The sequence below is a fragment of the Fundulus heteroclitus genome, chromosome 7 (assembly GCF_011125445.2).
Source record: "Fundulus heteroclitus isolate FHET01 chromosome 7, MU-UCD_Fhet_4.1, whole genome shotgun sequence".
NCBI lineage: Eukaryota > Metazoa > Chordata > Actinopteri > Cyprinodontiformes > Fundulidae > Fundulus > Fundulus heteroclitus.
In genome coordinates this window covers 2,564,323-2,577,980 of record NC_046367.1, presented here as the reverse complement: position 1 = coordinate 2,577,980, position 13,658 = coordinate 2,564,323, and the positions used below count along the sequence as shown (strand labels likewise).

Genomic DNA, 13,658 nt, shown 5'->3' with positions numbered 1-13,658 from the left:
CTAATTTATTTCTGAAGTGAAAGAAAACAAAGTTGGGAATGGGCAAAAATTTCCATATTAAAATGAATGAGCAACATTATGGTGCTTGGTATGAAAGAGGTTGACTGGTTAGCATTATTCTAGCTTAAAGGATCAATAAGCAAAATGTCATTTTAGAAATAACCAAAAATAGGGATGAGAATAACTAAAGCAGCTTGTCACAGGTCTTGTTTTGGTCCACAGGCTGTGCTCAAGACCCACTTAGTGGTCAAATACTGCTTACTGCTCCTGTAAGGTGTGCCCGTTTGAACTTGTGCTTTGGGTGATTTATTATTAGTGTTTATGTTTTTAACCATGTAAAGCCAAAGGAAAGTTTCCACGTGTGGAAAGTAGAAAATTATAATTATCATTAAGCTGACCTGAACCAATTCCCCTCTTGATACATGGCTCTGTGAGGAATTAAGATTCTGAGTGAGGAATAAACCCGGGATGCAAAATGTATCTGTATACTGCCGGTAGCATCCGATGTTATTTTCTAACATATTGGTGGAATGAATGAATAACTTTATTTCAACAGAGTCACATCAAGATAAATGCAATATTTTGATTAGATAGACAAAAATACAGAACTTTACCAAAATTCAAAACTCGATGTATCAAAGTGTTCAGAAAGAACATGTTGGAACAGTACGTTTAAAAAAAGTCTGCTGCCAAAGGTCGTCTTTTAGGGGTGTTAGGCAGAGATGTGGCACCAGTCTTCTTGGAGCAGGTAGGGATCTTCTTGGTGGTCTTGGATGTTTTCTTCGAGGCAGCAGTTCCTGAAGTGGGTGGAGACTTTAGAACTCCAAATTTTGGTTTTTGCTGTGGGTCGAATGGCACTCGAGACAAACCATCTGGACTCAGGACCAAGCTGCGATCAGTCTTCTTGAACTCTAAATGTACAAAAAAAAATACATGTTATGACTGACTTACTGTAATTTTCACATCGCATTACATTCAGCTAAACTTAGCTTTAGAAAAAGAGAGAAAAAACAGAAGTTCAGGATGCAACAAAAAATAAAAGAAATAAACTTAACATACTCAATTTCAGCTCAACGTGTTACATACATACTTAATACATACTATAATTCAATTCAATTTATATAGCGCCAAATCATGAAACATGTCATCTCAAGGCACTTTACAAAGTCAAGTTCAATCATATTATACAGATTGGGTCAGATTATACAGATTGGTCAAAAATATCCTATATAAGGAAACCAGTTGATTGCATCAAAGTCCCGACAAGCAGCATTCACTCCTGGGGAAGCGTAGAGCCTCAGGGAGAGTCGTCTGCATTGTACATGGCTTTGCTGCAATCCCTCATACTGAGCAAGCATGAAGCGACAGTGGGAAAAAAAACTCCCCATTAACGGGAAGGAAAACCTCCGGCAGAACCGGGCTCAGTATGAACGGTCATCTGCCTCGACCGACTGGGGGTTACAGAAGACAGAGCAGAGACACAAGAGAAGACACAACAAGAGAAGATACAACAAGAGAAGATACAACAAGAGAGACAAAAAAGCACAGAAGCACACATTGATCCAGTAATCTGTTCTACATTAGATGGTAGTAGCAGGTGAGACGTCTTCTCTGGATGATGTCACAAAAAACGCCAGACCAGGTGTACCTACTATGAAGATTTAAGAGAGAGAACAAAAGTTAAAAGCTGAAATGACAAGCAATGCATAATTGAAGAACAGTAGAACTCTATAGAGTGAGAAAATTAGATCCTGATATCCTCCAGTAGCCTAAGCCTATAGCAGTAAAACTATAAAGGTAGCTCAGAGTAACATGAGCCACTCTAGTTATAAATTTTGTCAAAAAGGAAAGCTTTAAGATTAGTCTTAAAAGTAGACAGGGTGTCTGCCTCACGGACCAAAACTGGGAGTTGGTTCCACAGGAGAGGAGTCTGATAACTAAAGGATCTGCCTCCCATTCTACTTTTTGAGACTCCAGGAACCACCAGCAGACCTGCAGTCTGAGAGCGAAGTGCTCTGTTAGGAACATACGGGGTAATCAGAGCTCTGATATATGATGGAGCTTGATTATTGAGGGCTTTATACGTTAGAAGAAGAATTTTAAATTCTATTCTTGATTTAACAGGAAGCCAATGAAGTGAAGCTAAAATTGGAGAAATATGATCCCGCTTGTTGATTTTCATCAGAACTCTTGCTGCAGCATTTTGGATCAGCTGAAGGATTTGAACTGCATTTTGTGGACATCCTGATAGTAAACAATTACAATAGGCCAGCCTTGAAGTAACAAATGCATGGACCAGTTTTTCAGCATCACTCCTGGACAGAATGTTTCTAATTTTGGCGATATTCTGGAGGTGAAAAAGGAAACTCTGAAAACCTGTTTAATATGGGGTTTAAATTACATGTCTTGGTCAAAAATAACACCAAGATTTTTGACTTTATTACCAGAGGCCAAATAAATGCCACCCAGATTAAGTGATTGGTTAAGAAGTTTATTTTTTGAGGACTCTGGCCCAAAGATTACAACTTCGGTCTTGTCAGAATTTAGATGCAGGAAATTTAAAGTCATTCAGCTTTTGATGTCATCAAGACATGACTGCAGTCGAAGTAACTGATTGGATTCATCAGGATTTATGGATTATCATCAGCATAACAGTGGAAATTAATCCCATGCCGTCTCATAATTTTGCCGATCGGAAGCATATATATAGTAAAGAGAATTGGTCCAAAGACTGAACCCTGTGGTACTCCACAGGTGACCCTAGAGTTTGAGGAAGATTTATTATTAACATGAACAAACTGGAATCTGTCCGATAGATAAGATTTAAACCAGCCTACTGCTTTCCCCCTAATCCCTACAGTATGCTAAAGCCTTTGTAGGAGAATTTTGTGATCAACTGTGTCAAATGCAGCACTGAGATCTAACAGGACAAGTATAGACACAAGTCCATTATCTGAGGCCATGAGAATATCATTAGTGACCATCACCAGAGCTGTTTCAGTGCTATGATGAGCACTGAAGCCTGACTGAAACTCCTCAAGTAGGTCATTGCTTTGTAAATGTTCACAAAGTTGATTAGCAACTACTTTCTCAAGAATTTTAGATAAGAAAAGAAGATTAGATATAGGTCTATACATATAATACATCCTATTATGCAATTAAAAAAAAAAAAACACTGGAGAATTTAGGTAGGGCCTATTCTACAGCAGACAATTTTGACTAAAACTAGTGAACATATTTCTAGTTTGTAAAGTCAATGAAAAATTGTGCATCCAACACTTGCAACAATGTTAGGAGATATGCCTAGATGGGTCACTGTCTGCATTGTCTTAAATCCCTATTTACGTGGAAATGGATGCACCTACACGTGTACCTACAGCAGGGGTTAAAGCAAAAATTATCAATTTTACTGAATTTTTTTTTCTAGTCACCCCATATATTCCCGGGGCCGTGGATGTCATGCCACATTAGTAACCTCATTTGCTTATTGTGCAAAGTCCACTTTAACCAAATCTGGTAGTTCCATTGACAATTTCTCGGGGGGTCGTGGCCGAGTGGTTAGAGCAGCGCGCTTGCACTCAGAAGGATGCAAGTACCTGGTTCAATCCCCAGTGTCGGCACTCTGGCTCCCTGAGCAAGACCCTTAACCCCAGATTGCTCCCCGGGCGCCGCACATAGCAGCCCACTGCTCCCCCAAGGGTGATGGGTTAAAAGCAGATTACAAATTTCGTTGTAATGTATGTTTCAATGACAATAAAGATGATATTACTATATTATCTCTCCCACCTTTCAGCTTCAGAGCCTTGGCGCCATCCTTGACAGCCTCTCCATTTCATTCACTGGTCCACTGAAACTGGTCCACAGTCCACTCACGTCTCCACTTTACAATTTCAAATCCCTTCCATCCCTGTCCCCCAGAAAACCCTCCATAAACTGCAGCTAGTTCAAAAGACAGCAGCTTGGATCATTACATCATTTACTTCACATCTGTACATTAACTCCACTGTCACATTCAATATAAATCCATCCTATGATAATACAAGGACAACCACAGCCATGGACAAAGCGGGACACATAACCAACACTACAATGACATCATACATTTGACACAGATCGCACATTACAATAATCAGTCTCTGCACGTTATTGCTCAACAATTTATCACAACTCATGCATTTATAAAAAGGCATTATTTAACTTTTTTGAAGTTTAATAAAAATTATATTTTAGCCCAGTGACATGTCCAGGATGGACTCTGTGTCCCCACCTCTTGCTCATTGACTGCTGGAGAATAAACAGCCCCCCCCCCCCCCCCCCCCGACCCTGTGTTACGTCAAGCCGCATCTCCCCATCAAATACGGCTTGACGTAACACCTGTATGGAAAAACAGCTACAGAAAATCCATGGATGGGATGCTAAATGTTTAAAAAGTTTAATAAAATTGCTTAAAATTTATCAGAAAAAACGTAACTTGCTTTTAAAGATGAAAATTTTTAATTAGAAAAATGTTAAACTTCTGCGTAAAGTTAAATATTGTTGAAGGTAATCTTGGCTGGTGTAGCTTGTCTGTCTGGCAGGTGTTTTTGGGTTAGAATAAAAATCAGACCATAGATCCACAGGAGGCTTTTTCAGCTGGTTCTGGTGCGACTCGCTTCTACAGTGTCGCTTCACATCGTTCTCCACGGAGTGGAGAACGATGTTTTTGTTTTTTTGTTTCTTTCTCTCTCTCTCTCTCACTCACTCACTCACTCACAAACTGCAACTCCCAGCATGCAACACAGTTAGGACTACAACTTCTCAGGCCGCCTGTCACCACAGATCACATTACACCACAAGAATAAAATCGCAGCGGAGCCGAAAGCTCGTTTTTCTGTGTTGAGAAGACGTCCAGCTAAACTTCAGCGTGTTGTTACAAGTGGTGGGTCCGTGATCAAATTCTTGGCAGGACCAAGTTTGCTGCATCACCTTGCCCCTGCGTTGTGTACGACAGAGGTCTATAAATTAACATTAATTCAACTTTATTTCGACTGGAAGATCCAGCATCTCTCAGTGAACCATCGAGATCTGTTGGCTTGGTTTGGGCAAACAAACCATTGGACCAACTGAGGAGCAACAGCCGCTCGCGGAACAGAACAGAGATGCTGCTCCAGAGAGCCAACGTGCTCTGCCACCCAGCATCAACTGGCAACCCCGGCTGAGATTCAAAGACACTAAGCTTTGTACCACTGATTTCCCTTTTTGGGGAGCGACGATAAGTAAAGAGATCTCTTTTTTTTTTTAATATACCCCTATGGTGATATTTTGTGCCTGGGCAGAACATATTAGGAATAATCTTTGTTAGAGATTATAAGATTACAGAGACTGGACTGCAATATCAGTTACCATAGAAATTACAGACAAAAAGACTCTGGAGGCACAGAGTCTGACATACTTAGATTGGACAGAATGACTGAGTACGGGAAAACGTGTCAGCTAGGACACGTCTGCATTATAGCATACTTTTCACCAATGTGATGAACTGAACACTGATATACTGTGCACACACCTGAATGGGTGTACACAATGGGTCCTACTTAATGTCCGTGTGAGGAATGAACGGGGCTCTCTCTGGCGTCTGGAAATCTGCCTGTGGCGTTATTGTGTATGTGACCCAGTACTGAAGCTGTAAACATCCCTCTGCCTTTTAGATTAAGTATGGTAAAATATAGTTTCGGTTTCAATGGTCTTTTTATTACTACAGAAGTCTATGATAGAATGATTACAGTATGATAAGTGACTTGTGCTGTGTTTGTTTTGTTTTGTGAGAAATGAGCCACACCGATCGGCTTGGTTTAGAACTCTTTTCCGCACTCCCTTTTCTCCTTTTTCCTGCTTTGCCCTTTTCAAGATTCTCGCGTTTTTTGTTGAAGCTCTGTGTTTCCACTGGTATCCACCCTTCGTTCAAAGTCCACCTTCACACTAGGGCAGTGAGTTAGCCTGTGGTCTTGCAGAGGCCATCTTGCACATGGCAAGTAGGGGCCGGAGGCCATACGTCATCAGAGCCACCATTTTGTAAGTGGCACACAGTAGCTAGGTTATTCGGTGTTAGCAATGGTTTACCAACTTTGCTGAAGCTATTCCGAGACCCTTAGCTGCAGACTAGTGTGAAGTCACTTGTTGCTAACTGGCTATCAATCATTAGCCGGCCACCTTGAGGCCCCGAGTTAGAACGGTTTAGAAGCTAACTGTTGCATGAACTAACACTACTAGTGGCTAGATTTTGCCGAAGGGTCCACCATGTAAAAGTGTGGAAAGTCTGAGTTCTTTTAAATCAAGATTAAAAACACATCTGTTTAAAATTGCCTTTGACTGTTCTAGTTAAACAGTTTTACTGTTTTTAATGTTCTTTTTTGTTACTACATTCTATCCCTACTTGCTTTTATTCTATTTTCTATCTACATTTTATTATTTTGGTATATCTTAATCATGTAAAGCACTTTGTATTGTCTTGTACTGAATTGTGCTATATAAATAAATTTGCCTTGCCTTGCCATCTTAGCTTCAGGCCTGTTGTGTGTACAAGTCATTTACTCAGAGTTATTAGTCAAAACTACTTCAATGCTGTTACATCAAAGTGCTGCCATGTTGAGGGGGATCTTTCACTGCTGGATCCAATATAATTTTTAATCAACTGAATTATGAATTGCTGCCACTAGAATTAATACATTTTACTGACTTATTTTCATTTGTTTTCTATTTTTCATGTTTTATTTAGTTACGAATAGCATTTCTAATAGTGTTACTGAACAGAATTGCTGTAAAAAGGAATTTTGAGTTTAATAAACTCCAACTAGCTCAATCACAGTTTGTGGTAAATTTTAATCAGCAACTCAATGGTTTAAGAATTACCGAATTACCTCCTTTTGAGTTAGTAACTGAATATACAGAGACATTTTCATTGGCTTGTGGTGAATAACTAATGGTAAAAACTCCAATTGCAATACAATTAAAGTTGTCAACATTTGCTGGACAAGTCTAACCCTGTCTACAACTGGTTAGATACCCCTTTTCTGGGCTAAATAAGTTAATAACTTAATAAGCCAATTGTTAGTGCTAATCATTAGTCTCATAGCCCTTGATTACAGCCATATGAATTAATTTTTCTTTGAGCCATCTTTTGATTTTGACTGATTTTATGAATTATAATTGCCAATTATAACACAATTAACATTCACAACATAATTATACGTGTTTGATTATGAATGTTATTAATACTTATAATTGGCAAACAGTGTTCATTTCTAGGCAACTGTGGAAGCAGTGGTAGGGCTGAGGGGTCCTGCTTCAATCCGACCACCATCATTTTGCTGGCTTTATTGTGTTCATAATTAGACTGAATGGTGATGTGTCTGACATTTATAAGAATACAGAAATATTCCAATATTGCTTCAAAATGGATGCAACATTAACGAAAAAAACAAACAAAAAAAAGTCAGTATTTTACTGGAGGGGTGACAACCCTTTAGCTAATTGCACAAACATTAGGGTGACCAGACGTCCCCGATTTCCGGGGACTGTCCCCGATTTTACCGAAGGGGAAAATGTTGCGTGTAGATTGTTATTACGGTAGAGTTGTTGCGAGCAGAAACAGGTGTTACAGTAGCTGGTTGCGCTGCTGATAATATAAAGACAAGGAACAGAGCGCACCACTAGATGGCGGTAATGATCCTTTTGGATGTCAGATGCCATTAAAACAAGAAGAGGAAGAAGAAGAGCACACCACTTTTAAAACAGAAGAAGAAGTGGAAATTCGTTGTCACAACCGGTGATAACACTTACCATGTGTCATGGTAAGTGTGTTAATCGATTCATTTTATTTGGATCGCGCTGATCCTGTGAGAAATGTTTGGTTTTTGTCCAGGTTAAAAAACAATTAAAAGTAAGACAAGACCACCAGTTGCTGCTCACATCAATCACACCAATCGGTTTTAGACCTTTAGTTTGTATTTCAGTTAGTTATTATAATTAGAGTTATTACAAGTTGTTTTGCTAATTTATGGTTGTGATTTATGAGCATAGACTTCCAGGCTTAGGTTTAGCTTTTCTACTACTGAGTTTGGATATATGAAAGTTCCTCATGAAAAAATAGGAGTCAGTAACAGGAGAACTGAATGAGAAGATCTACATGATCTGAGAATGATGGAGTAAGAGATAACCATCTGTTTAATGTTCATTTATTATGTTATTTTAGTTTTTAGCTCCTAGTATTGTGGTAATTAGCATTTTTTGTATTTAATCAGATGAAATAATAATAGGAAAATTTCATGTTGTACATTCTAATGTTTTTGGAAGTGATTTTAAATATATAATGTCTGTTTTAGAATAATGTAAGATTGATACAAGAGGAGAGAGGAAGAGGATAGGAAGACAGAAAGGAGATGAAATGAGAGTGGAGGAAAAGAGGAACACTGATGGAAAGAACGATTGATGAGAAGGGAGAAAAATTTAGTATTAATAAAGTTCAAGTGATAAAGCGTTGACATGATTTAAGTGATAAACTAACGTATTGAGTAATGTAGTGTGCAGAGTATGCTATGTAAAAGAGTGGCTATATACTCAGGCTTGAGTTGAGAACTCAAAAAATGCATATTGATCGATATCGATAATTATTGGAAATATTCAAAACCATATTTTATGTGCAACTCTGCCTGGACATTTTCTGATATTGCTAAATGATTTAATTTTAATAAAGAACGCAAACACAGAATTCCAATTAAATCTTTATTTAACCAACTTTTTTGACAATAACAGATTTTTTTTTTAAAGAAAAATAACTTAAGAGACCCGAGTTATGTTATTAAATAATGACAAAGAATAAACTAAAGTGACCAGTAAAATAACCAAAATAAATATACCAAATAAATAAATAAAATAGCCTATTTAGGTGGGAATAGTACACTAGTTACTTCTCAGGTTTCATAATTGAGAGGCTGATGCAGGGCTGAGGTCCGAGGTTGTGGCGTGGGAAGGCCCAGATTGCAGCTCATTTTGCACTGATTCCCGGCATTAGTTGCACAATTTAGGGAGCGCTGTTAGAGAAAAACTTGCGTCCCGGAACGTTATATCGCGGATCAAGAGTGGCGAGTAATTGTTTGAAGCCAGATTTTTCAACTGCAGACAACAGCAGCATATCCATCACTATGAAGCACGTTACTGCATGCGTGATGTCCTTATGCCGCTTGGACGTTTTGTCATTTTATCACAAAGAAGGGAGCCCAGTTTAGCTGCTATACCTGCTTTGTTTTGAACTTCTAGAAGATTCCTCCGAGGACGCGGAGCGGCTGACACAGCTCGCGCTGCTGCGGGTGTGAGCGGCTTACGTGATGAAAGAAGTTGGTTGCGTTACCAGACTTTGTTTTTAATCAATTCCTTGCAAGTTTAAATCACTGGTTTATTTCTGTCAGACTGGCGAACTAGTAAGACTCCGTTTTGGGACCATTTCCTCCATCGCTCTTTGATGCGTCCTTCACGTGTTGTGTGTTGTGGTTTGAGAGGGCAGCGCTTTGTGACGGCGTGCCTGGGTCCGCAATTACGATTGGTTGACAGGAAGTAGTGACTGTAGCATCAACTAATATGATAGGCTGAAAGGAAGGAAGGAAAACTGTCTATCGAATTTTTATCAACCCTTTTTTTTTTTCTATCGCGCCACACGTCTATCGATCTATATATATTATTGAATTATCGTCCAGCACTAGTCTCTGCACTGAACATGAGTTTCACTGCACTACCCTAGCTGTGGCAGAAAGAAGAGGCAGTTTTGTTGTATTTTTTTCTTGTGTTTTAAAAATTTCAGTTCTGCACATAATATATCCTCTTCTCTTATTTTATCCAGACCTCTGGATACCGAGGCTGATGGCTCTTCAGAGACAGAAGGCCTTGAAGAAACCAGAGATGATCACGTTAGCCGATTTACTGACCAAAGTTAGCTCACCTTATACGAGCAAACAATATACTTGCACATCAACAACTACCATACACATACACATAATGTAGCTGTACACACACTTTATGTAAGTTTATACATGCTCATGCTGCTCTACACACACAATCACTTGCATTCATATCAAGGGGATTTCTAAGACTGTGCCTTTGTTTCACCTCACATCAGTGTTGTAGTCAAGTCACTATGCCTCGAGTCCGAGTCCAGGTTCGAGTCACCAGTGTTCAAGTCCGAGTCAAGTCCAAGTCATTAAAAAAAAAAATCCGAGTCGAGTCCGAGTCGAGTCCACTACTCATCCGAGTCATGTCCGAGTCGAGTCACTTATTGATCCAAGTTCGTTGTAGGAACATGCCGTGACGTGTGATGTATGACATGAAGCAGTAACATTCCATTGCACTAAAAACTCTTTCGCTGTAGTTACCCTTGGTTTTACTCGGTAAAACGACTGCTTTTTCCAAGTCTAAGACGTCTCCTAACCATGGTTTTTAAACATTGTTGTTATGGAACGTGCAACAGCGACTCGAAGTACGCTGATAGGCCGCATATGAAGGATGTTAAAGCCGCAAGCGGCGTCGATCGGCCCTCGTAGCCAAGCGCGCTCCGGCCTATTGGCCACCGCCGCGGTGCCGGCCGGGTTCGCGCACCGCCGGCCGCCCGCCACCGCAGATGCTGTCACGCATTTTCCTCGCCCGTCCACCGGGCGATTCCCACAAACGCGTTCGGCAGCGTTCCCCCATTACTCACAACAAATCTGGACCAGATCGGTCGATGCAGCGAGGAGATACAGCCGTTGGATAATGATAATGCATTTGGCCACCGGGCCGGACTAAATTGTTCGGCGGGCCGGAAAATTTATACCGATTCCTGGACGGTGACTACAAACAGAAAAAAACGGCCGCTGACACCATGAACGCCGAGCAGGAGAAAAACATCGACTTACCTTTCTATCAACTGGCCCGTTTTCCAGTCTTTCTAAGCCCTTGACACTCAAGCCTTCGTTTGAGCTGAACGTTGGTATGTTGTTCCACAGCTCTACCAGTAAAATGGGCGCCTGGACATTCTTTTGCGATAGTTTAACAGCGGAAAAGTCGGTCATATAGTTTTATCTGTTGCATGTGTAATGGCTGGCTGCTACGTGCGCTCTCACACTGTTTGCCCAACCTTAGCGGCAAGGGACGTCACGTGCGCGGTACGACATTTAGATATTAAAATCATACACCAAATAATATTCTAATGACATATTAAAATTATAGCCTATTGATATATAAAAAAAGTCGAGTCTTTTTCTCAATCTCCAAGTCAGAATGATCTGAATGTAGGAGTCCGAGTCCAAGTTCGAGTCATCAGTGCTCAAGTCCAAGTCAAGTCACGAGTCTCCAAATTTAGCTAATGACTCGGACTTGAGTTCGAGTCTCGGACTCGAGTACTACAACACTGCCTCACATCACCACAACCAATTTTCTTGTCCTAAACAGACTATGCACAGCTCCACTTCTTCCTGAACTTCAACAGCTCCTTGGTTTCCTGTCTTTCATTTCTGGTCAGACTAATTAATCCAGGTGTGTCTGACTTCAGTAACCAGCCAGACACACCTGAATTAATCAACTTGTCCAGTGATGAAAGACATGAAACAAAGGAGCTGCTGAAGTTCAGGCAGTAGTGGAGCTGTGCTCATAGCTCATTAGTGGGAGAGTTTAATCTGCTTCTTTGAGATGCAAAGGCCCCTGATGCGGCCAGTTGACACTAAGAAACATATATCATCCTTTACCTGCGGGCTTGACTGCTACTTATTGTCAGGATCCTCTGAGCTGTGGACTTGTCTCTGTTTATTGGCCTCACCTGTTGATCCCCTGATTATCACCTGTTTGTTTTTCCCTTTGTCGGGTCATTCTGGTTCTCCTGCGTTTCTGTGTTCTGCCTTCTGCTTCAGTCTCCTGTGCTCCCGAGAAACTTGTAAGTTTAGCTTTATTAAAATATATTTTGTTTCACTCCATGTGCCTGCCTTGTTGCCGCCTAGGTCCTCGCCTCCCCAATCCTGACACTTATTTTTGATGTTAATGCAGAAAAACCTATTGCTCATAGGTATGTAGATGTGAACAGAATGAGTATTTGTTGCACTTTTTTTAAAAGGTGGGGGAACTCTGTCAGACAGCCACAGGCCAAATTTTTGTATTTACTGTTTTTTCTTTTCCTCATGTCACGAGCCTTTGGAGGCGGCAGAGCTCTTTGGGCCCCACAAAATTGGAAAGCCTGCTAACCACCTTTGACCCATCCACTCCCACCACTTTGCCCCAATCCAGAGACACAGTTCTAGTTTTCTATTAATAAACCTTATTGATTTATTCATTCTATTAATCTTAGGATATACTAAAGGTGTGGAGAGGCACATTCCTGGCTTTTACACTTGATTTTTGTTGTTTAAATATTAATAAATAAGTAAAAATAAATGAAACAATTACTGTCCCCACTTCCTAATTGGGGGAAAAAACTGTCTTAGTGGTAAAGCACAGTAGATTTCTTCTAAATGTTTGTTTAGCTGAGCAGTCATTTAACATGACTTAGAGCTCACTTTAAGGCCATGTAAAAGATGTTTTTAGTAAAAGCTAGACACAGCAAGTTGTCAGTGAGACTGACATTACTGTGTCCAATTTTCAGCTGCCATTGAACCTTTTTCTGCTAGAATGCAGTGGTGCGATTATGTGGGTAAATGTGAGAGGTCCGATCAGACAGCTTTCAAATATGGGGGTTGCGTCCCCTCATGCATAATTACTGCGTCGCCCATGGTAGACCCCCCTAAATACATTAATTTCATATTATACAGATAAATATGGACAACTCAACCATAGATCACAGTGGCTGATAGGGACCACAGCCCAACAATTCTGAACGTCAGTTGGCTGTGTAAGGAAGTCCAGTTTACTGCAGTCAGTTACTTACTGCAGAAACTGTTCATGCTGAGCACTGATGGTTTTTTGCCCTTCCTCTGGTGCCAAGTAAGCCCTGATCTATCGGCATGGACTCGAGTAGAAACTGGAGGGTTTGCTTTCGTTTTCCTTTATGCCACTTTAGAAGAAGAAAAAAAAAGTCACTGCAGTCAACACCCCTAAAAAAGCTGCAGTTTAGGAAATGTTCTGACCGAGTTGTCCTCCCATCATAAGTTGGCCTTTGTCAAACATCCTAGGAAAATTATAGTTACCATTTTTCAGCTTCTTAAGTGAACTTTGAGGAGAAAACGTTCATCTGCTGCGTTATGCACTGTCATAATAAAGAGATGATCAGTGTGACACACTGTCACTGGTTAGATTTTGTAATTTCTTACCTGCAGTTTTATTATTCTTTAGACCAAACGTGACCTTCTTCGATTCTGATTTGGGAATTTGCTGCTTCTGTGGAATCAAAACACAGTGATTATTTGTCCATTCCAAACATGTAACTAAATGGAGTTATGCTTTAGTGGACAATCTTTTTTGTCTTCGAGTGCTGGGGTTATTGCCTTATCTGTTGGTTGACCCACATGCTAATCATCGTGATGCGCTCACGTAATGCCAATGCTCGTGCACATTGCTTGTTAGTTTCTTCTTGCTGTGCATGTGCACTTCTAGTATTTGTGTATGCCGTTAGCTTTGGTGTTAGGCATTAATGAAAAAGGAGGAAGGCCTCAGTAGAAAGAAATAAGAAA

At 40.3% G+C, this 13,658-nt stretch overlaps 1 protein-coding gene across 2 annotated transcripts in view; it reads right to left on the bottom strand.

Annotated features, from left to right (window-relative positions):
* Window positions 1-524: 524 nt before the first annotated feature.
* Window positions 525-13,658, bottom strand: part of LOC105922342 (ribosomal RNA processing protein 1 homolog B) — a 55,930-nt gene continuing 42,796 nt past the window's right edge. For both annotated transcript variants that reach the window (XM_021313992.2, XM_012858235.3), the window contains 2 exons: window positions 13,299-13,365; window positions 525-911 (listed from right to left, as the gene is read on the bottom strand). In XM_021313992.2, coding sequence (XP_021169667.2) covers window positions 673-911; window positions 13,299-13,365 — 306 coding nt within the window. In that variant the 3' untranslated portion in view covers window positions 525-672. The remainder of the gene's footprint in view (window positions 912-13,298; window positions 13,366-13,658) is intronic.